The sequence below is a fragment of the Salvia hispanica genome, chromosome 5 (genome assembly GCF_029641045.1).
Source record: "Salvia hispanica isolate PSC_SH4W2 chromosome 5, Shi_PSC_v1, whole genome shotgun sequence".
NCBI classification, from domain to species: domain Eukaryota; kingdom Viridiplantae; phylum Streptophyta; class Magnoliopsida; order Lamiales; family Lamiaceae; genus Salvia; species Salvia hispanica.
In genome coordinates this window covers 40,533,441-40,552,853 of record NC_142696.1, presented here as the reverse complement: position 1 = coordinate 40,552,853, position 19,413 = coordinate 40,533,441, and the positions used below count along the sequence as shown (strand labels likewise).

The 19,413-nt window shown below is 35.7% G+C and overlaps 5 protein-coding genes and 1 long non-coding RNA gene across 6 annotated transcripts; 1 reads left to right on the top strand and 5 right to left on the bottom strand.

The window, feature by feature from the left end:
- Positions 1-1,366: 1,366 nt before the first annotated feature.
- On the bottom strand, positions 1,367-3,042 carry LOC125198385 (Glycosyl hydrolase superfamily protein). The gene is made up of 3 exons (XM_048096739.2): positions 2,841-3,042; positions 1,631-2,658; positions 1,367-1,553 (listed from the first exon to the last, which is right to left on the bottom strand). The coding sequence occupies exons 1-3, from the start codon at positions 2,896-2,898 to the stop codon at positions 1,506-1,508; spliced, it is 1,134 nt and encodes a 377-aa protein (XP_047952696.1). The 5' UTR covers positions 2,899-3,042; the 3' UTR covers positions 1,367-1,505.
- A 762-nt stretch (positions 3,043-3,804) lies between these two features.
- LOC125198386 (uncharacterized) lies at positions 3,805-6,192 on the bottom strand. The gene is made up of 3 exons (XM_048096740.2): positions 6,028-6,192; positions 5,849-5,933; positions 3,805-4,933 (listed from the first exon to the last, which is right to left on the bottom strand). Exons 2-3 carry the CDS (start codon positions 5,918-5,920, stop codon positions 4,034-4,036), a joined length of 972 nt encoding a protein of 323 aa, XP_047952697.1. The 5' UTR covers positions 5,921-5,933; positions 6,028-6,192; the 3' UTR covers positions 3,805-4,033.
- A 643-nt stretch (positions 6,193-6,835) lies between these two features.
- LOC125198387 (uncharacterized) lies at positions 6,836-8,660 on the bottom strand. Its single transcript, XM_048096741.2, has 3 exons — positions 8,086-8,660; positions 7,558-7,730; positions 6,836-7,215 (listed from the first exon to the last, which is right to left on the bottom strand). Exons 1-3 carry the CDS (start codon positions 8,557-8,559, stop codon positions 7,038-7,040), a joined length of 825 nt encoding a protein of 274 aa, XP_047952698.1. The 5' UTR covers positions 8,560-8,660; the 3' UTR covers positions 6,836-7,037.
- Positions 8,661-11,772: 3,112 nt separating this feature from the next.
- On the bottom strand, positions 11,773-13,579 carry LOC125187393 (uncharacterized). The gene is made up of 2 exons (XM_048083978.2): positions 13,292-13,579; positions 11,773-12,217 (listed from the first exon to the last, which is right to left on the bottom strand). Exons 1-2 carry the CDS (start codon positions 13,533-13,535, stop codon positions 12,087-12,089), a joined length of 375 nt encoding a protein of 124 aa, XP_047939935.1. The 5' UTR covers positions 13,536-13,579; the 3' UTR covers positions 11,773-12,086.
- A 2,693-nt stretch (positions 13,580-16,272) lies between these two features.
- On the bottom strand, positions 16,273-16,825 carry LOC125186268 (uncharacterized). Its single transcript, XR_007170398.2, has 2 exons — positions 16,724-16,825; positions 16,273-16,445 (listed from the first exon to the last, which is right to left on the bottom strand). It is a non-coding gene; the product is annotated as an uncharacterized LOC125186268 (long non-coding RNA).
- Positions 16,826-18,370: 1,545 nt separating this feature from the next.
- LOC125190101 (HSP20-like chaperones superfamily protein) lies at positions 18,371-19,394 on the top strand. The gene is made up of 2 exons (XM_048087296.2): positions 18,371-18,777; positions 18,892-19,394. Exons 1-2 carry the CDS (start codon positions 18,492-18,494, stop codon positions 19,296-19,298), a joined length of 693 nt encoding a protein of 230 aa, XP_047943253.1. The 5' UTR covers positions 18,371-18,491; the 3' UTR covers positions 19,299-19,394.
- Positions 19,395-19,413: the final 19 nt, after the last annotated feature.

Sequence of the window (19,413 nt, the reverse complement as noted above, 5' to 3'; positions counted from 1 at the left end):
AATTGGATGAATCTACTTTTCTCATTTTAGATTATTTTAATATACCACATGTCAACTACTACTAATTGATTAATAATTAAAAGTAATAAAAATCATAAACTCTGCTAATATTATAAGATAGTGCGGAGTATTATTTGTTTAGAGTTAGGAATTCTAATATTTGCAAAAAAAAAGAGTGAGGGAATATTAAATATGTAGCTTTAAAATGTTAAATATATAAGTTAAGAACATGCGATTATTTATTGATCACTGTTAAACATAATCTTTCAAAAATTATAAATTAAAGAAATTATAATTTTGTAAAATAAAGAATTAAACTTAAAATCATAAACACTAGACTCAATTAGCATTCGTACACCATGTATCAAATTTAATTTATTGCATGTTATAGTTAAAATATTTTAATATATTTAAAATATGAAATAAATGATATAAGAACATATGATTTTATCGAGGTTCAACTATAATGGTCCAAGATTTAAGAATTTAAAAAAATTAAAATAAAAAAATAAAAAATTAGAACTAGAGAATTCTTAAAATCAAAACCATATACTCACTTAATTAGTAGTATTAATATATAATATAGTATTATCAAATTTTAATGTGTTGGGTGTTATATTAAAGTGAGCTAAAAAATTTATTATTTTTTAAAGATTATTGTGAATAAAAAGTGATTAAAAGAATAAGTTTATCAATATTGAAGATTATAGTATTATAATTACAAAGTAATTATTTTTTGTCACATGTTATAGTAACTCTAAGTATTTACAGTTAAAAAATATTAGATAACTAATTATTTATATTTTATAGCGCTAATTATTTGTTAAAAATTATTTAAATTCACATTTATAAAGACTAATTCATTAAGAAGTCTGAAATTATTTGTTTGCTGATAAATCTTATTTTATTTGTAGACAAAATGTACACTAAATATATAAAGCTAATAAAATTAATATTTAAAATTTTAAAGAAATATCTTTAAGTAAATGCATTAAAATGGGCATATATAAAAAAAGTTATCAAATCATGTTTTAAACAATTAGATGATTGCAACATGTTATTAAATGCATGCATCATCTATGCATAATCAAAATTTATATCCTTAAATAGGTGTATTTAGTAAACAAATTAATGTAGGGGTAATAAAGTACATATACAAAATATAAATTTAATTAAAAATATGATATAATATATACTTACCATTTTAAGCATTATGGCTTGGAGACATTATGTCTCTAAAACATTTTCCTATTTTGTATTTGGGTGTGATCTATTCTGCACTGACAACTTTAATTACCTTTCTCTCTATCTTTCTCTTATTCTATCAATTTTGCGAATTTTAAGACGGAAGGAGTAGTAGTTATCATTCACAAACTAGTAGTACTAATTGATTTTCGAATAATGTCCGTATCATATACCAAATGAAATAGAAAGAAAATACATGTTCCACTGAAAACTCATTATGAACATGAGCAATGAATCAACCCAATTTAAGCCTCGATCAATCAGCTCATCACAACCCCAGCCACAACACAAAGCACCCAAATCCATGTCTGCAAAAATCAAACCCTCAGAAATCATAATGCAAAGTAAAAAAAAATCCTTAAAAAAGACACAAATTTTTCCATACCTTAATAGAGGCAAGAAAGGAAGAAGAAGCAGAGCTAGGAACAAGGCCAGTGAACCCAATATCATAAGCAGTGCTTCCATCCGCCTTAAACAAGCCAAAGTTCCTCTCCGAAGTCGGCCCGGGCTTGGAATTCTCGTTAAAAAGCGCGAAAACGTACGCCTTCACGGCCCTCTTGGGCCTATAAGGCGTCCCCTTCTTCTTCATCAGCCTCTTCTTCAGATTCCCATTGTAAGTCTTGGCGTTGTTCACCGTCGCCCCGGCCTCGTTGTCGTCCCCCTTGGACGCCCACCCCGTCTCCGACACGATCACCTCCATCCGGTGAAAATCGACCTTCTCCAGCGCCGCGTACGCCGCATCCACCATCGCATCAAACATGTTGTCGTAATGCAGCTTCGTCTTGGCGTCGTAGATGCCTTTGTTCTTCTCGAAGAGGGCGTAGTTGAGGTCGATGTGGGAAGGGTCGCTTATGTAGGCCAGGAAAGGGTAGGCGTTGATGTAGAAGGGGCTGCCGATGTGGGAGAAGAAGCGGAGGAGAGGCCTCATGTAGGGGAGGAGGGACTCCTTGAACGCCCCTGCTGAGGGGGGGAATGTGGTGGCGAACACGGCGGCGGAGTGGGGGCTCGACACCTCGATCTTGTCGGCGAGGCGGAGCTGGGTCAGGGCGTTGTACACGTTGCGGACCGCGGGGACCAGGACCTCCCAGAGCTCGGGGTCCCCGCCCCCGAGGACCTCGTTCCCCACCGCGATCCCCGTGATGGAGGTGCCCGGGAGGAAGGGCTCCACGTTGGTCTTGACCCAGTCGACGGCTCGGTCTTGGTTGATGCTTATGTCGCGGAGGAATTGGTTCCCGAGGCCCACGATGATCTCGATCCCCGACCCTGAGAAGGCCTTTAGGACGCTAGGGTCCGCGTCGTAGATCCGGGTGTTTTTTATCTTGTTCGCCTTGAGGAGCGTCACAACGCTTTCCGGTTTGGGGATGTTGTCCGCGAGCCGGCCGTAGTTCACCCCGAACGTGCCCGTGAATGCATCTACACAGAGACAAATAATAGATGACAGTTAGATCATTTTAGGTCAGATAACTTCAAGATAGATGAGTTATCTACTGATACAGTTTATATTTGAATTCAATAAATTCTTTTAGCAAAGTCATAACTTTATTATGAAAAGAACATGTTTAGAACTGACTAATCATGAGAGAGAGAGAGAGTACCATGTGATGGGAAACTAGATAGCAAAATGAAGAAGAGAAGTGGGAAATATGCAACCATCTTGGATTGAAAAGGAAAGAGAGATGGGCATCCAATTTGTAGTAGGACCACTATTAGAATGTTGTTGATTTTCAAAGGTAGATTTCAATGTTGTAAACCTAGAATGCTTTGTCTGCAGGATGATACCAAACTACAAAATAAAAGATTCCAAACCTTGATTCTAAGATGTGGTTTTCTGATCAAATATTGAACTTGGTTGCCTTGGAATAAGATTCCTAACTTTTCATTGCCTTTTCATTCATCAATCTTGATTCACACTTTTCAACTTTCCTATTGACTTTCTCCATAAACTTTACGAAGGTATCTCGTTTCTTTATACCTTAATTCTTCAATTTTACCATAAACATCATCTAACTTACACGCACGAACCTAACATCGTCTATTTTTCTTGATACTCCCAGTTTTCTAAATATGGTAAGTAAATATTACTACAATTGAAGTATTGATACTTCCAATATATTTCTCCAAAAAGCATTTATAACAAAAGGCACCATCCAACTTACATGCACGAACCTAACATTATGTTGACATGTTTTTCTTAATTAGCTTTCTTACATCGCAATTTTATACATACATTCATAATTAAGAAAAAACTTCAGCAACCATCTTAAATAACACAAACATAAATTTAACAAGAAAACAAATATTGTATTTCGAAATCTTGCTACGGTTTTGATCTACAAATCAGCTTTTAGCTTTAAAGTAAAAGACTAACCCCATGCAAAATTAATAGTTTTAGACACGGATTAGATAAAATCCAACTGATGAGTTTCATAAACAAAAACACAACATACAAAATATTAAAAACAGAAGTAAAAGATCAATTTTTGATTTTCCAGTTGAAACACTCAGGCCTAACTACAGTTGCAACCGCCACCTATAAGCAAAGGATCAACAATCAAAAGCTAACATAATAGCCGCCGCAGCAAAGTCAGGCTGGGGCAGCATGGCATAATATAACATGATATCCACAACACCAGAATACACAAAAGCTACAAATGTCGAATGTCAAGCATAACCAACTCCTATCTCTAACAGCATCTAGTTACATTAAGATTACAGTCATCCAAGTTTGGTGTATTTTCAAAATCAGAAAAAAGGTACCCGACACTTAGATGCTCTACATTAACAACATTTAACAACTAATGGGAGTTGGAGACGGATGATGTGGCGATTGGTTCACCTTGCTGTTATCCATGGACTCCGCCTTCAGATTATTACCTTGTTCCTGCTCCTGTTCCTGCACGCTCGTTTTGATACTGTCTTCCTGGATCCCATTCACTTCCTGAGTAGATACGTGTGGCCCCCTGTTGGCCACCTGCGTTGCAGCTCCATTAGTTGCACCTTGTTCATTTTCAATGGGCTTATCTGGGGTGGCAAGCTCAGAAGATGCATGGGGAGCAGCCTCAGATACAGGCTCCTGCACATTCTCAGACAACTTCTCATGTTCAGCTTTTTCACCTTCATGTGAAGCATCTCCAGTGCCATTATCTTTCACATCATCCTTCCCATTCATATCGGGTTTAACATCCTTGGCATCACTCTGCACATCAGTATCAACTATGGCATCCTGTTCGCTCACCTTAACAGTTTCCTCCTGCAGTTTGTCTTCGCTACCGACTTTGGTTTCTTTATCTTCATCGGCCTTGTCTTCAGTGACAGCATCTTGCTTTCCATCAACTTCCATCCCCTCAGCTTCTTTTGCTGCATCTGGCTTTCCATCAACTTCAGTCCCCTCAGCTTCCTCTTTCCCAGCTTCTGCCTCTTTCTCTTTCTTAGTTATCGATGATCTTTTGCGACGTTTCATTTGTGGCTCAATCTCCAAAGATGTAGGACTTGACTTCACCTTCTCACTGATCCTAGCAGATCTTCTTGGCGTCTCACCGGTACCCCAGTCGAATTCTGATATTGCAGGATTCCCCTCATGGGATTTTAGGTACTGCTCCAATTGCTTGCGGCTGCTGATCTCCTCCCCAGTAGGTGCAACAAATACAATCTCATTTTTCCTGGGAGTTCCACCCCTTTTCGGTAGGTACTGCAAAAACATATCACTATATCAGGACGTGATATAACTAGAAAACTGGGCAGCAATCTCCTACTCATCTCATGCCCTTCCATAATCCAATGTCATGTCCATACATAATAATCACCAAATTCTCATCCATTCAGGTTTTCAACAAGCTGATTTTGTTCAAATGAAAACATACCATCTTGGCTGATAAGGAGCCTAATGCGAGTCAGGTTGAACTTAACAAGCATAAGGCAACTATCCAGGATTCAAAAAATTAGGCTAACCTGACAAGCTCAATTCAAGTCACTCATGTAGAACTCAACAAATCTACAACATACCCTAAACCAGACAAATCACAGTCTGATGTTCACAAACAGCTAACAGGATGAATAACAAAACTGGAATCGCAATATTTGAAGAAAAAACAAAGACTTGCCAAGATAGCAAGCAGTCAAACTATGCCTCGACCTTCAGCAAGAAAGCAATTCTAGTTGTGTAAAACGCTGTTTAAACATCGGTTCCAAGACAACTGTTTTAGCCCATAACTGCAGAAAATTATCACTACAAACTAAAACTATCAACAAAACAGTCCTAAGATATAAAAAAAAATCAACAAAAATTAAAAGAGAGAAACCAAAAAATCACAATTGTTTATGCAAAATGGGAAACTACATAGGCAAGCCCATCCTACTACCAAAAAATACCATGTAAAACGAATATCAACTATTGGCTACAACATGGTTGAAAAAATATCCCAAATTAACAAGAACTGGTATAAATTAAACCCTAGCACCAGAAACACAGGGTAAAAGCAACCGCAGGAGAAAATACAAGCAAGCAAACACTAAATAAGGAAAGGTATAGCAAAATTCAGCCAAAAAATCTTAGAAATTGAGCTCTACGAAAGTCAACATTAAGCAAAATAGCTACTAAGAGTACCAATTTCTTCCAGGAAGCAGGAGCTGGGAGCTCCACCGACACAACTTCGTCACTGCGCTGAATCTCCGCCATAATTCTCGTGCACCTACAAAGCCAAAACCATGTGAAGTTACGAGCGGAAAGGTGAAACCAAGCAAAGTGGATTAAAAAAACCGGTCGCAGTGAGAAGCTTCAGCTACCTCTTCTCTGCTTCTCTCTACTCTCTCTCTCTCTCTCTCTCTCAAACTAAACAAAAATGTGCTCCAAAACTTAACCGCCACGACGCCTTATTTCGAGATAATGCTAAAACCACCTCAAAAGGAGCAAAGAGATATTTTACGTGGGACACGTGGCACCCGCGAGAGTCGTGGATCTGACCGTTGCAGACAGTTTCTGATTGCCTCGTTTGGTAAGAAAGTTCTCGAGCGGGTGTGCTGGGACACGTGCCGCCCCACTACAAGGGCTGTGACGATCTAACGGTGATATCCCGGTTTACTTTGGTATATCACTCCCTATCTTAAATTTTCGTTTGTCAGCTGCTGCGCCACGCTACATGACGGGGAGTGTATGGGACGGGGGACTATGGAGTGTAGGATTAGGGGTGAGTTAGATCACGCGCGGTGGGTGAGAGTGGGGAAGAGAAAGGTCGTGAGTCCCGATAACGTTCCTGAAATGGTGAGTAAATTGGAATGGATAATGGGGTTTGAGGTCCGGATGAGATTGTTCAATGGTGGGAATATAGCGGTGAGATGCAACGGAATCGGATAATGCTATTTTGGTGGGTTGGTGACGTGGGGGTCGATATTTGGGCCGGGCTTCAGTTGGGTTACATGATTCGGATGCACCTCATTCATACTTATGTCTCTATTGACTTCATTAGAATTATTAATTGTGGTAAAAGTATGACACAACGCTAATTAAATTTGATTGTACTTTCTACAATTTATTGGTTTTTAACAACTCCATTTTGGCATTTCACTTTCGCTAAAAGAAAAATACAAACATAGGTAGTACAATTATTTGTGTCGATCATAAACACGCTGCCACAAGAGAGCAAAGACTCACAAAACTCTCAAGTAATTGCTGGCTAAATCAATTATTTCTCGCATAATTTTTCACTATATACGACAGAAGATACTGTTACACAAAGCTCATCTATATAGCAATCTCTTCACGTATACACACTCTTATTGAGAGAGATTGCATTAGATCAAGAAGCTGCAGCAAGAGGAGGCCAATGAGATTCAGTTGTGATGAATTCAGAAGGTGACTTATGACTTCCCGCTGCATATTGGTTGTTTGAGGCCTTGGCCGCCTCTACGTCATTTTCTTCTTCCTCATCGTCGTCAGCATCCCACAAAAAACGAGCATACGAAGCCAGCACAAAACTGCCACAAGATTGACATTTGCTGAGTTTAAGCACATAAACACATGTCTTTGATCATGTTGACATAAACAAAACTCAAGAAAAATGACTCCTCATTCATGCATACATCAAATTATATCCACATTTTCACTAGATTTACTTTAAATTGTGTAACACTACACGGGAGGCGAACTGGAGGAGCTTTTAACTAACTCCGTGTTATTTGAAGAAGCATGGGATCAGAGTTTGCCGTGCATCATAGAAAAAACAAAGGAGAGCTTCCCTTGTTACTCAAACAACCAAAGATTCTGAAGTGGTGACAAAGAAAAGCATGTAATCATGAAACAAAGAATCAGGTTCTCACCAGTCGTTGGGGTCGGTTTTGACAGCTTGATCAAAATAAGCCTCGGCTCGAGCAGAATCTCCGTGAGTCTGCCATAACAGATCAGCATAGTGTGATAACACATCTCCATCAGCAGGGTTAGCCAAAATAGCTCTTTCGTAGAACTCTTCTGCTTTTGTGAAATCTGCTTTAACCTACAAATCAAATTATTGCTTACAAAATCAATTCCATTATTCATCAACGAAAACAACAATGGTAACTACATCATTTAGACACAATACCGAAGAAGAAGCCTTCATCAAACTCAAAATCAACACTGCATCAAAATGAATCTTCATGAACAATGGAATACTATAAATGTGTGTTAATTAACTTAATCATATAGTTTGTGTTAATTACTGATCAAAACTATTCACAATTATACAGAAATAATACAACCAAATTCACTAGAAATTACAAATTTCAGATCAGTTTCTTTCTAACTAGCACACAGCATCAATGAAACCTGATTTCATTAAAAATAGAAAAATCAAAGAAGTTTAATGTTACCTCCTTCAAGTATTTAGCATAATTAGCTAAAAACAGAGGATTTCCAGGGTTAGCATCGATCATCGTCTCATAATACGCCTCACTAATCCCACGGCCAGGTCCCGGCCCGTCGTCCCGCCCTCTCCCGCCGCCGCCGTCCCCTGCCTCCTGCAGAGTCCTCTCAGATGGAATAGCATGCTCCTCCGTTACCGCTGTCGCCTCGCCCAAGCCGGAGCTCGACAGGAAAAACGACACAACATCGCTCCTATCCTGGATGTTCACCGGATCGGGCGCAGGCGGGCGGAAGCTCTTCTTCGGCTTCAGCGGTTCTCTAATGCATGAGTCGAACGCGATCCGCGTCGGCGAGCTGCAGGCGGAGGAGGCCGTGAAGGAGACGGATCTGGTCCGTAGCAGCTGAGGCAGGGCGTCGGGGTCTGATGCGGAATTTGGTGGCCATGATTGCAGAATTGGTGACGATGAGCTTCGGAGTAGCATTTCTATTCCTTGTAGCGCGAATTTGATTTTGTTAGTGTGAGTTGAGAGCTGTAGTGGTTTATTTGGTGGTTCTGGAGGCCGCGTTGAGGTGGAGACACGGAGCTGAGGGATTTATCATTTATATATAAAGAGACATTGGAATTTTGTGGCGGAATTATTAAAAATATCTATCTTGATTTATTTTACATTTACTTCTAAATATTGATAAAATGATATTTAATCGACCATCCGAAAAACAGATCTTTAAAAAGAAATATAAATCCATAAATTTTATCTTAAGATGTCACACGTCTTTTTAAAAATTTATTTCATAAAAAATGTAACACTCTTTTTATAAAAATTCTTACACATTAATATATAAAAATATATCTTTTCACTAAATAAATACTAAGATATTCTAAAATTTTGTGTCATTACCTAAGTACTAAATAGTAATAGTAGGACATTTCGAATGTGATAAAAGGATCAAGGGAAATATTTTTGCATATGTATCGTCTCACTGGATAAAGCAATTTGTGTCTGATTCATAATCATGTTTATTTTCATATGTTAAAATTAAATTCAACGATTCATTTTTATCCTTAGCAAATTATTGTATCTTTTGTGGTTGAGTACTTATCATAGTTGTTGAATCTTCAACGTGGACTTCTAAAACTCTCGTTAATAAGGTGATAATGGCGGTGGCCGCCGCCGGTTTAAGTTCACCGCAGATTTAATGACAGCGGAAAACTTTACTACTCCCTTGTACACTCCAGTTTTCTCACTTCAACTATAAATTATGTTATTAATGAGTACGCTTTAAAACAATGCTCTTGAAATTGGATGGAATAGGAAATTAAATGAAGTTATGTATCCATGGTTTAATTGGTGGATCAGCAAAGTTATCGGTATTAGTTCAAAGTTTTGGCATGCATAAAATAATTTAAGAACAAAGAAAGCTAAAAAGCAGCATCTGCAACACCAATGATTTTCGTTAATGATTTGTGGGTCGTACTTCTGTTGAATAAACTAGGTAGTAGCCCTTGTTTAGTTGTTTGGTTGAACAAATTCTTTATCGTAATATATTAATTTTAAATTCATGATATGATAATGTCTTATATCTAACGAATATACATTATAAGTACTCAGTAAAGCTGGTGGTTAACAAATAAAATATTAAAAGTTGGGTAATAATGATAACCTTATATAATCAATGGTGGTTTACGACCTTCGCATCAACATCAATGGTATTTGCAAATGCAATAGAAGACTACAATAACAATGGTAATTAAAAGAAACCACAAATTATCCACACGCATATAGGATGTTATTCTTAATGGAAGGGGACATGCTTGTGTTTGTAAATAACTCAAACATCACAATAATTGGTCACAGATCAAGTTGCATGCCAAATTCTTCAATCAATCCAAATCAGGTTGCAGTAGTTATTTAATTCGAGATAATATTGTTTAATGCACGGGATAAAATGAATGGGACAAATTCACCGTTTTTTTAGACTCATCAAACCTTATGCTTATTGATGATTATCAATATCATGTTTATAAAAAGGTAATAGAGCATTTCATAGTTTTGCAGTTTCGTGAATTTCTCCTCTGCCTATTTGCTCAAAAAGATTCCAGATCCTCATTACGCCAAATAAAATTTATATAACGATAAAAGAAGTTAACAAAACTCAATATATAGCTATAAATGGATCCTTATTAGTCTTGAAAATATATAGAGATGCGATCATGCACGAATGCCAAGAAAAATAAATTAAAATACTACTACTATGCTTTATTTGTTAATAAGTTGATAGTAAGGATAGATATACTACAAGGATGTACAAAACTATGGCCAGATTCTTCCCTTTCACGAAGCACCCAAGAAAACAAAATTAATTTACTCATAATGTCATAACTGATCTAATTATATTTTATTTAAATTATTGCAATTTAGATAACTGGCTAAAGAAACAGCAAAAAATTAACTGGAATTCTTTTCCTGATTTAATCAAATAAGTAGTACTACTACATTTCAATTTTACAAGAAACCATCTATTTTTCGTCTTTTACTCTGGTAATACTTGTCACATTAATTACTGCTATAAAATTCGTGCAAATGAACAATTTCATATATGCTGGGGATAGAAAATCAATTAACCATTTTCGTGCACTTGCTAAGTGATTAAAAAAGTTTTACTCAATGAACCTCATGCCATAAATGCCAAAATCCTAAATTCTTTTTTAACTCTGCCAGCATTTCTAAAAACTAGTGATTTAAGAAGAAAATGATTTTACCAAAGTATGTTCAAGTTGGTTCGAATTTTTTATCAAATCGATCGTGGACGGGGTCTGGTCGGGACCTTAGAAAACAACTGACCCAGACATAAAATAACTGTTTTATTATAAGACTGATATTTAAAAATAGTTTATGGTTGATACAAAATATCCAGCAGATGTCTCAAATGTTCAACAATGATTTGATGAGATAGAATCCACATAAATACCATGTATCAAATATTCGACATGTATTATTATCCAGATAGAATCCCAGTTGTGGACCGAATCAGAGCATCAAATATTCACTTCTACTATTCAATAGATTCAAAAATAATGAAAACAAGACTAAACCAATGATATTTCAGCTATACCTGAGATGACGGGCCTCCCGAATTCTGTTTCTTTCCTATTTCTGGTGGAGAATTGAACTGAGATAAACATATCATTACAAATTGATGAAGATTTTTGCTGGCTTCCAAAATGCAGCTACTAGTGATGCAAATTATTCATGAGATATGAAGTTGTGCACCAATAATGACATCACTATCATTCCAAACCAACAAAACCGTCCAACATCAAAGAGGAGATATTAGCTGAACACTATATAGGCAATGAAAATGAGGTCATGACAAATAAAATCAGTCAAGATTGTTACCAAGTGAGAACTTCACAGGATACAAGTAAATCATAAATAACTATAGTCTTGCAGTATAATAAGTACATCTAAAAATAAGGCATTTTACCTGATAAAGTGCTGAATACGAGGCCCCCTCTTGTTCGTTTCTTGGTAACTTGATCACCCCCAGATTTGTCACCAATAAGTCTAAAGCCAGAGCTAGTGCCTGAGATCAAGATCACCATCCAAAATTCCAAAATATGTTCCTTGATCCATGGCATTACTTTGGATAAAGAATCTCCAAACCAGAGCATTACCTTGTTGAAAATCAAAAAGTAAAGAAGAGAAAAAATCATGTCCATTTCGTTCCTTTTGGATAAAGGTAAGGTGACAGAATAACGGCAATTTATGCTGCTGTTATTTTCTGAAATATGCATACAATGGCAATGCCAGAGACAAATGGAGTATTTAAGATCACGTTCAAGCAAAGGTAAAAACAATAAATTTGGTGGATCTTTAACCTCAGCTTCGTAATATACTATAATATCATTATACTGTAACCTCAAATCTGACTGCTCATAGTCCTACCACTCAATATCCCCATTCTATGCTAACTTGTATAAGTATATCCACAACACAACCTAATGGAGTTATTTCCTAAATCGAGGGCCCTTGTCTGATCTGCCACTATTCCCTCGATCCCATGCGCAAGACCAGAAGAAAAGGGACATCCAGAATAGCACAGCAAAGAAAATCTGCAGAGTATCCTTCGGTGATGCACCTGATAAACATATCAAAAGTTATACCCTTGAGGAATTAGATTTTTTTTTAAGGAAATGGCACCATCAACATAAAAGAGCCTACAATTTGATAACCGAACATTTTGTTTGTAGCACGTGATAATACGGAACATGGTAATCAAGACATTGTCAAGTGAAACTGTATACATTCAATGTTTGAAAGGACGGAGAATGATATGATCTCCAGTTTACAAGCATGATTCAAATCATTAGTATCAGGTAGAATGTTGAAGAAAATTCTGAGAAATTGCTTTTGTACAAGAGGAACATGCAAATACCTTCACGACACTAGCTCCAAAAGAAGCAATATGATTTTTTCAGTGTAAAATTGGCCTACAGAAAGTTACTCTCAAGAGTTTATAGAATGTCTAAGATCCCATCTTAGGCAGAAAAATCGAACACTATATGGAAATCAAGACTTACTGTAACCATATTACACACAAGGCGACGAATGCTTTTAAAGAGAGACGGTTTTATGTTTCTTAAGCAGGCCTACGACAGTCGACCATCAAAATCCTACACTCAACCACAAATCACATGATCCTGACCACAAAAGTTTCAAGGCGCTGATGGCATCGTATGTTGGGCTATAACAGGTTAGGCACCGACAGAAATATCCATTTTGTGGGATTACTTGTGGAAGTTAATCCAGGGAATATGTATTGGAAGAGCATGGTGAATTTATCAATCATTTCTACCACCTAAACAATGGAGTCTACGATTTTCGGGCGTTTTTTCCTCCATCTCAAGTTCTCAACAGTTAACCAAAGAACTTATCGCAGCCCTCATTTCGTCAATCCAAATGCTAGAAAGTAGGCTCAAATTTGCTTTCATAAATCAGAATATCTTACAGAACATTAACAAAAATCAACCAATTAACTACTGATTACTAAATTAAACCAACACTGTCATTCAATTTTAACAATAGCCCCAAATAAGTATACAATTAATGACTACCCTCTCAAAAAATGACAATTTGTGTGTTTTCTATATACAGCCATGCGTATGTGAGAGAGACCGAATTTCGAAATCATATTAAATTGTGATGATACTACCTGGAGGTATCTGATTCTCCGGCGGCGGTTCGGATGGCGAATTAGTGGCGCAGCAACGGTGGAAGCGATAATTGCGCTTGAAGAAGGGAAATGAAGGGTGGAGATTATTTGAAAATGAGGAAGGTGAGCGGAAACTCATGAAATGGTTTGGTGTGATAGCTGAGACATAGTGTTTCGGCGGCGAAGGGCGACGGTGACGGTGGTGCTTAAGGGTAACGGTAATCGGAAAGGGGGAAGACGTCATGGTTGTAGCAGATTTCTCAGTCTCTTTCAATGTGGTGTTTGGTGGTTAAGATTTTGTATTACCAAGATAATGGGCCTCAAATTGGGCCTCAAAGAAAGATCTTTCTGTTAAAAGATTTACGGAAGAAGTTGATGAGATATGGAGTATGTAATTTATATTTGTACATATATTCACAACTAATTTTAAATGCAGAATCAAAACATACAAGTTTATTGTTGGATAACACATAATTTATTACTCCTACTAATTTGTTTTTAGTTCATTACTATTTTCTGTACAATATGTTTGACACCCGCGAAATGAATGAACCATAAACAAAATTTTCTAAAATGAACAAACTAATAATGAATTCCGTGTTACCTAACAGCTACCACATATTCATCTTATCTGAATTTAATGAACCAAAAACAATGTAATAATGCACTTAGATTTCTCTTATAATGTGAACTGTGAAGGATGAATGATCATATCATTGGGAAAGAAAGCAGAAGAATATAAATAAACAAGATAAAATCAAGAAACCTTATGGGTGATGTTCATGTATGAAGAAACCATATATAGACAAATATAGTTGATGAAGAATTACATTACATAAATATAGAATTTGAGTATCAGGGTTGAAAGAGTTTGTTCCCACAGGTGCATCTCCAAGAGAGAAGATAATAGGTGTCATCTTGAGCATGAGAGAACTTGACATAGATGAAGGGGCTCCTCTTTTGGGATTGGGATGGTATTGCTAGGGTTGCCACACATGGCCTGCAACTCATGCATCTATTCAGGCAAGCAGGGGGTTTTGATCCCAACCCCATCTTTATCTCCTTCTTCACCTCATCATCCATTGATGCCCCCATCCCTATCCCACCTGAATATCATATATATATATACAAATTCACACTAAAAAATCCTCACATATGTAATCACCATTGCACTATTCACTCATGAGATGCATAATCTCACTATATCATAGAAGAGATTTTGAGTTAAAGGAGTTACCTGATTGGAGTGGCAGAGAAAGGAAGAAGATAGATAATAGCAGTGCAGCAAAGGTGTAAGTTGTTGATATTGCCATAAGTGTGTGCTGACAGCTGAGCCTGAAACAGATAAATAAATTGAGCTAGGTTTTATGACAATATAAATATATATAGAGTGCATGGAAGTCTATATAAATTTACTTAAATAGCCTCACATAGCATTTTTTGTACCTGATGGAGTATTTCCAGTATAGAATCTTCACTCTATCCTCTATCCGTACATATATATATGTTAGTTGTTTAACAAGAACTAGTAATTAATAAATTGGAATCATAAATCAGTTGAAGCTGTTGTACTATGTGGTAAAATAAATACTATTGGAAGCCGGCTTTTCGAGCATGCACACTGAAAGAGAAGGCATCTTGATAATTAATTAACTTGCTCTTTAATAAGAGGTTCTCAATTTGAGATATAATTAAAATAAATAATTAGAAAATTAATGGGAGTTTTCAGTTCATACCGTGATGTAGATAGCTTGTACTAAGTACTAACAATAATGAAGTCTCTTCTGCTAGTACTCTAAAATCAGAAACTAATAAAGTAAAAAAATTCACTCAATATTTTACCACTGTATGTCTACTTCTTTTTTACTTGAATGCACATTTTTTTCTGTCTGCAAGTTTTAATTAATGTCGGAGACGCTTCCTAAGTTCTAAGTCCTCTTATTTTGCTTTGCAGTTAGAAATGCAGAGAGAACTGAACTTCCTAACGTGAAAAAAGCTGCACCTGTTCATTTTCTTAATTCTTATTTAAAATTATATCCAATTTTTCCATAATAAAAATAGAAGAAAATCTTACATGTAACGCTGTATTTTGTATTTTACAAAATACTAAATTGTTGTTGTATGCATTCACTAATCAATAAAACCCAAAAATAGAACATCTAATTGTTCATTTTCATCGTTTTCCGATTCAGTAAACAATCTTTCGAATTGAAGTTAAAATGCACAATTTTTTATAGGAGTTGGAAATTATGGTTACTAGTGTAACACCCGTGCTATGCACGGATTATAAATTTATATATTTGTCTAAATCTTAAAAAATTTAAGCAATACCTACATGCTATAAAGAAATTAATATAAATAAATATGTATGCAATAATAATTTATTCTTATACAAAAAAATAGTAATAAATTTAAGAAATTCTTCAGTATATAACACACAAATATTGTGTATGAGTAATAAACCTAAAATTAATTAAATTAAATTAAAATTTGTATATTAATTACATAAAATTAAGAATTTAAATTTCATAAATTCATATACTCAATTTATCAGTAGAGGTCATTCTATATTTATTTTGCATACCTATTTTCTTAATTTTTCTATATTGCTCCAACATTTTTTTTGATATATTTCGTACGTTTAAATAAGATATCCATATAACATGTACTCTTTATTCGTCACACAGAAATACATTGAAACTTGAAAGATATTTAGTAAATAATTTAACTCTATTTATTTATGTAAATTATGTGATTTTAATATATAGTAATATTTAAAAGTAATATTACCTTTTATTGCATCTAATTCCCTATTTTTTCAAAATATTATAAATGGAAATCCAATTCCATATGCTAAAACTCAAAACCAAAATCTATATAGAAAATTATGGAAACCCAAAATTCTAAGAACTAAAACCTTCTACATAATTTCTTAGCATTAAATAATTTAGCCGAATACAGTAATACAAATATAGATTGAATTAAATAAATTGCGCTAATTTATATTGAAACCCACTAACTGAATTAAGTTAACTACCAAATTGACCTATTTCTATTTAAAAGAGTCAATCAGGTTAAAAGAAAAATGATAGCTTCCTCTTCTTCACGCTTGTAGCGCCTCCATCTTCTACTTCACGCTTAAATAAGATTATGCCTGAATTCACAAGTAATGATGGTTATAAAAGATTTTCAAACATATAAAGTATTGATAAGAAACGAAAACACAATAAGATATGAGCATTATATCAACATCATGGATGAACATTGAACAAATCCTATTTGTGTTGTTATCCCAACTACTGACCTTGCAAGACCTTGCCGTTAAACGCTCATTTTTCATTATTGTCGACATGGAGTGCTTGCTTATTTGCATTAAGCCTTGCACATTCAAAGGATAACAAAATAAAATTTAGATAATAGAAAAAATAATACCTTTAAAAAATACAAAGACTGCTGCCATGCAAAACTCCATCCTTTTGTTGCTCGCTTTTTTCTTCCAGTGACATATCAATTGTATTCAAAGCAGAATCCCTGAACTCTAAAAGAAGACATAAACACGAATAAACCTAATTAGAAAGCATAAACAAATAAGAAAAGAACAAAAGAGAAAACTTAGAAAGAAAATGACCATAAAATTGGAGGTTGAAAATGAGGACTCGATATTTAAATATACATATGAAGCAAAGCGGGGCAATAATTAGGCATTATAAGCATTAACTAATATTAATTTCAATTGTGCAACGGCATCACATTGATTTAATAATTACTCCATGCAAATATTTGCAAAAAAGACATGCACGGTTGATTCAATTTAAGTTTGAAAAATTTGTAACGTTCAAGGACAATTAAGTTGGTCAAATTCCTAAACGCATATTGGGAAAAATTAATTTTTTGTTATCGTGGATTACATTTATAATACATGCGAAACTGTCGCTTTAAAATTTGCATCTAAAATTAAATTTAGATTAATTGCAATAATACCCAAAATTAATAAATATTCAAAACTATGCCCAAAACTCGGCTTTTATATTAGTATATAGATATAGATTGTATCATGTCAAGTTATTGTAATATAATAAAAACCCCAATGTTTTGATTGCTATTTTATCTTCTATTCTGCCAAAAGTGTTTGAGGGAACGAAAAAATGGTAAAAGTTGATGTATTTTTGAATCAAGTGAAGTTAGTATTTTTCTTCTCTCATATAAATAGATGTTAAATATGGATATTGGTCCTTAACCAAATTCTTTTTTTTTCAAGTTTATTTCTGTTGATAAATTATAGTAGTACTATAATTTATAAGTATCACGTATGCTTTCCTTTGTCCCTTCACAAATCTGTTTAGATCTGGTCGTGTATGTAATAAATCTAATAGTTACTTTGATTAGAAAAGTATATGCACAGTAATTAGGCTGCAACGATACATAACACATAGCTTTTCGTATGCTCTAACTTTGGGTTCTGATTTATTTTGTCATTTTATAAAGTTACTAGGCTGGGGAATTATAAAGCAATAAGTCTGCCCAGAAATATTGAAGTTTCTGAAACTGAAAAGTATAACTCGTGTGAATAGATCGAGGAATACAAATTTTGTCACAACTGATTGAGGAAGATATTGGTACACAACTTGTACTCATTAACCAAATTTTGGTGGAAAGCGACCATATAGTTGTACATTAATCATGATTCTTATATAGTATTCATACTACAACCTTACTGAAATTATCACACGCATAGATATGAATATGATCAACGAAATCGATTGATACATCTTTTTTATTAATTAGAAAATTACTATAAAATTACACTAAGTTACTAATTTTGATCATTATGTGATTTACGCTTTTGCAAGGTGTATTTTTTGAACTTAACCACAAGATGAGTTTTGATCATTATTTGAGTTTCACACATTTTGTAAAATTGACACTTTTATGACAAAATTCCAAATCGTAAAATAATTTGAGGATCTTTTATTTATGACTACGTGGCATGGAAATTAGCTTGAACAATCTGGAAAACTCTGCGGCATAAATGATGAAGAAAAGAATAAACATGAATCTTCTCATCTTTTTCCACCACCTCCTAGAAACCGCCCCTTCCTTTATAAATCTTTCTTAATTAATTACCCCCTTCAACTTCAACAACAATCGCAGTTTGAAAAATCAAGAATTCATCAATCTTTCTCTAAGTTTGCGTTCAACAATGGCATTGGCACGTTTAGCTCTCAAGAATTTGCAACAAAGGGCCTCATACTCTGCTTCCTTGTTGGCCAAAAATGTCACAGCCACCACTCCCCCGGAGAAGCAGAGATTGGCTTCTCAGTTTCTCCGGGGGCTCTCCACCGCTGCGGAGGAGAAGGCACCCGGGGCCCATGAGGTGGCTGTGCAAGAGGGTGGCAAGAAGCCCAAGCTCTCTTCGAGGCGGAGGGGCCGGAGAGGCGGCAACCTGTGGAGGAGAGACACCCGTGGCTTCGTCCCTGCTCTTTGGGGTAAGAAAGAACTTGGATTTCGACATGATCAAACGTCAATGAAGTTAAAAAACATGCAATTCTGTATGAATTTAGATTAAGATATTGAGTTTATTGGTAATATTGAATGTGCAGATATGTTTCCTTCGGGAGTGGGGAACGCGTTGGTCCAAGCGACAGAGAACATAAACAGGCTGTTGGAGAACATAGCTCCGCCACAAATGCTGGGGCGGGCGAAGGAGCACGACGACAGCTACAGGCTCCGGTACCAGATGCCGGGGGTGGGGAAGGATGAGGTGAAGATAACAGTGGAGGATGGGGTTCTAAGCATACGAGGAGAGCACAATGATCAGGAGGAACACGACTCTGACGACGAGTCTTGGTCGTCGAGCAGCTATGGTTACTACAACACGAGCCTGATGCTGCCGGAGGATGCAAAGCTTGATGAAATCAAAGCGGAGATGAAGGATGGGGTGCTCAATATAGTCATACCTAAGGCTCAAAAGGCACACAAGGATGTTAAGGAAGTTGAAGTTCGTTAAGTGTTTGCTTTGGGATGAAACATGTGTGTCAAATAAGGATGTATACATACTGTCTATCTCTATCTATCTAGCCATGAACTGAATTCTGTTTCTTTCTGCAAATATGTCATCATGT

What these genes read in the sequence shown, in the direction of transcription:
- LOC125198385 (XM_048096739.2), bottom strand. Translation starts at nt 2,898, where the DNA reads ATGGTTGCATATTTCCCACTTCTCTTCTTCATTTTGCTATCTAGTTTC. An exon ending in ATCTAGTTTCCCATCACATG is followed by an intron (nt 2,659 to 2,840) that starts GTACTCTCTCTC and finishes GTCTCTGTGTAG; the next exon opens with ATGCATTCACGGGCACGTTC. An exon ending in CCTTTCTTGCCTCTATTAAG is followed by an intron (nt 1,554 to 1,630) that starts GTATGGAAAAAT and finishes TGATTTTTGCAG; the next exon opens with ACATGGATTTGGGTGCTTTG.
- LOC125187393 (XM_048083978.2), bottom strand. Translation starts at nt 13,535, where the DNA reads ATGACGTCTTCCCCCTTTCCGATTACCGTTACCCTTAAGCACCACCGT. An exon ending in GGAGAATCAGATACCTCCAG is followed by an intron (nt 12,218 to 13,291) that starts GTAGTATCATCA and finishes TATGTTTATCAG; the next exon opens with GTGCATCACCGAAGGATACT.
- LOC125190101 (XM_048087296.2), top strand. Translation starts at nt 18,492, where the DNA reads ATGGCATTGGCACGTTTAGCTCTCAAGAATTTGCAACAAAGGGCCTCA. An exon ending in CTTCGTCCCTGCTCTTTGGG is followed by an intron (nt 18,778 to 18,891) that starts GTAAGAAAGAAC and finishes TTGAATGTGCAG; the next exon opens with ATATGTTTCCTTCGGGAGTG.
- LOC125198387 (XM_048096741.2), bottom strand. Translation starts at nt 8,559, where the DNA reads ATGCTACTCCGAAGCTCATCGTCACCAATTCTGCAATCATGGCCACCA. An exon ending in ATGCTAAATACTTGAAGGAG is followed by an intron (nt 7,731 to 8,085) that starts GTAACATTAAAC and finishes TTTGATTTGTAG; the next exon opens with GTTAAAGCAGATTTCACAAA. An exon ending in AAAACCGACCCCAACGACTG is followed by an intron (nt 7,216 to 7,557) that starts GTGAGAACCTGA and finishes ATCTTGTGGCAG; the next exon opens with TTTTGTGCTGGCTTCGTATG.
- LOC125198386 (XM_048096740.2), bottom strand. Translation starts at nt 5,920, where the DNA reads ATGGCGGAGATTCAGCGCAGTGACGAAGTTGTGTCGGTGGAGCTCCCA. An exon ending in CTGCTTCCTGGAAGAAATTG is followed by an intron (nt 4,934 to 5,848) that starts GTACTCTTAGTA and finishes ATGTTTTTGCAG; the next exon opens with TACCTACCGAAAAGGGGTGG.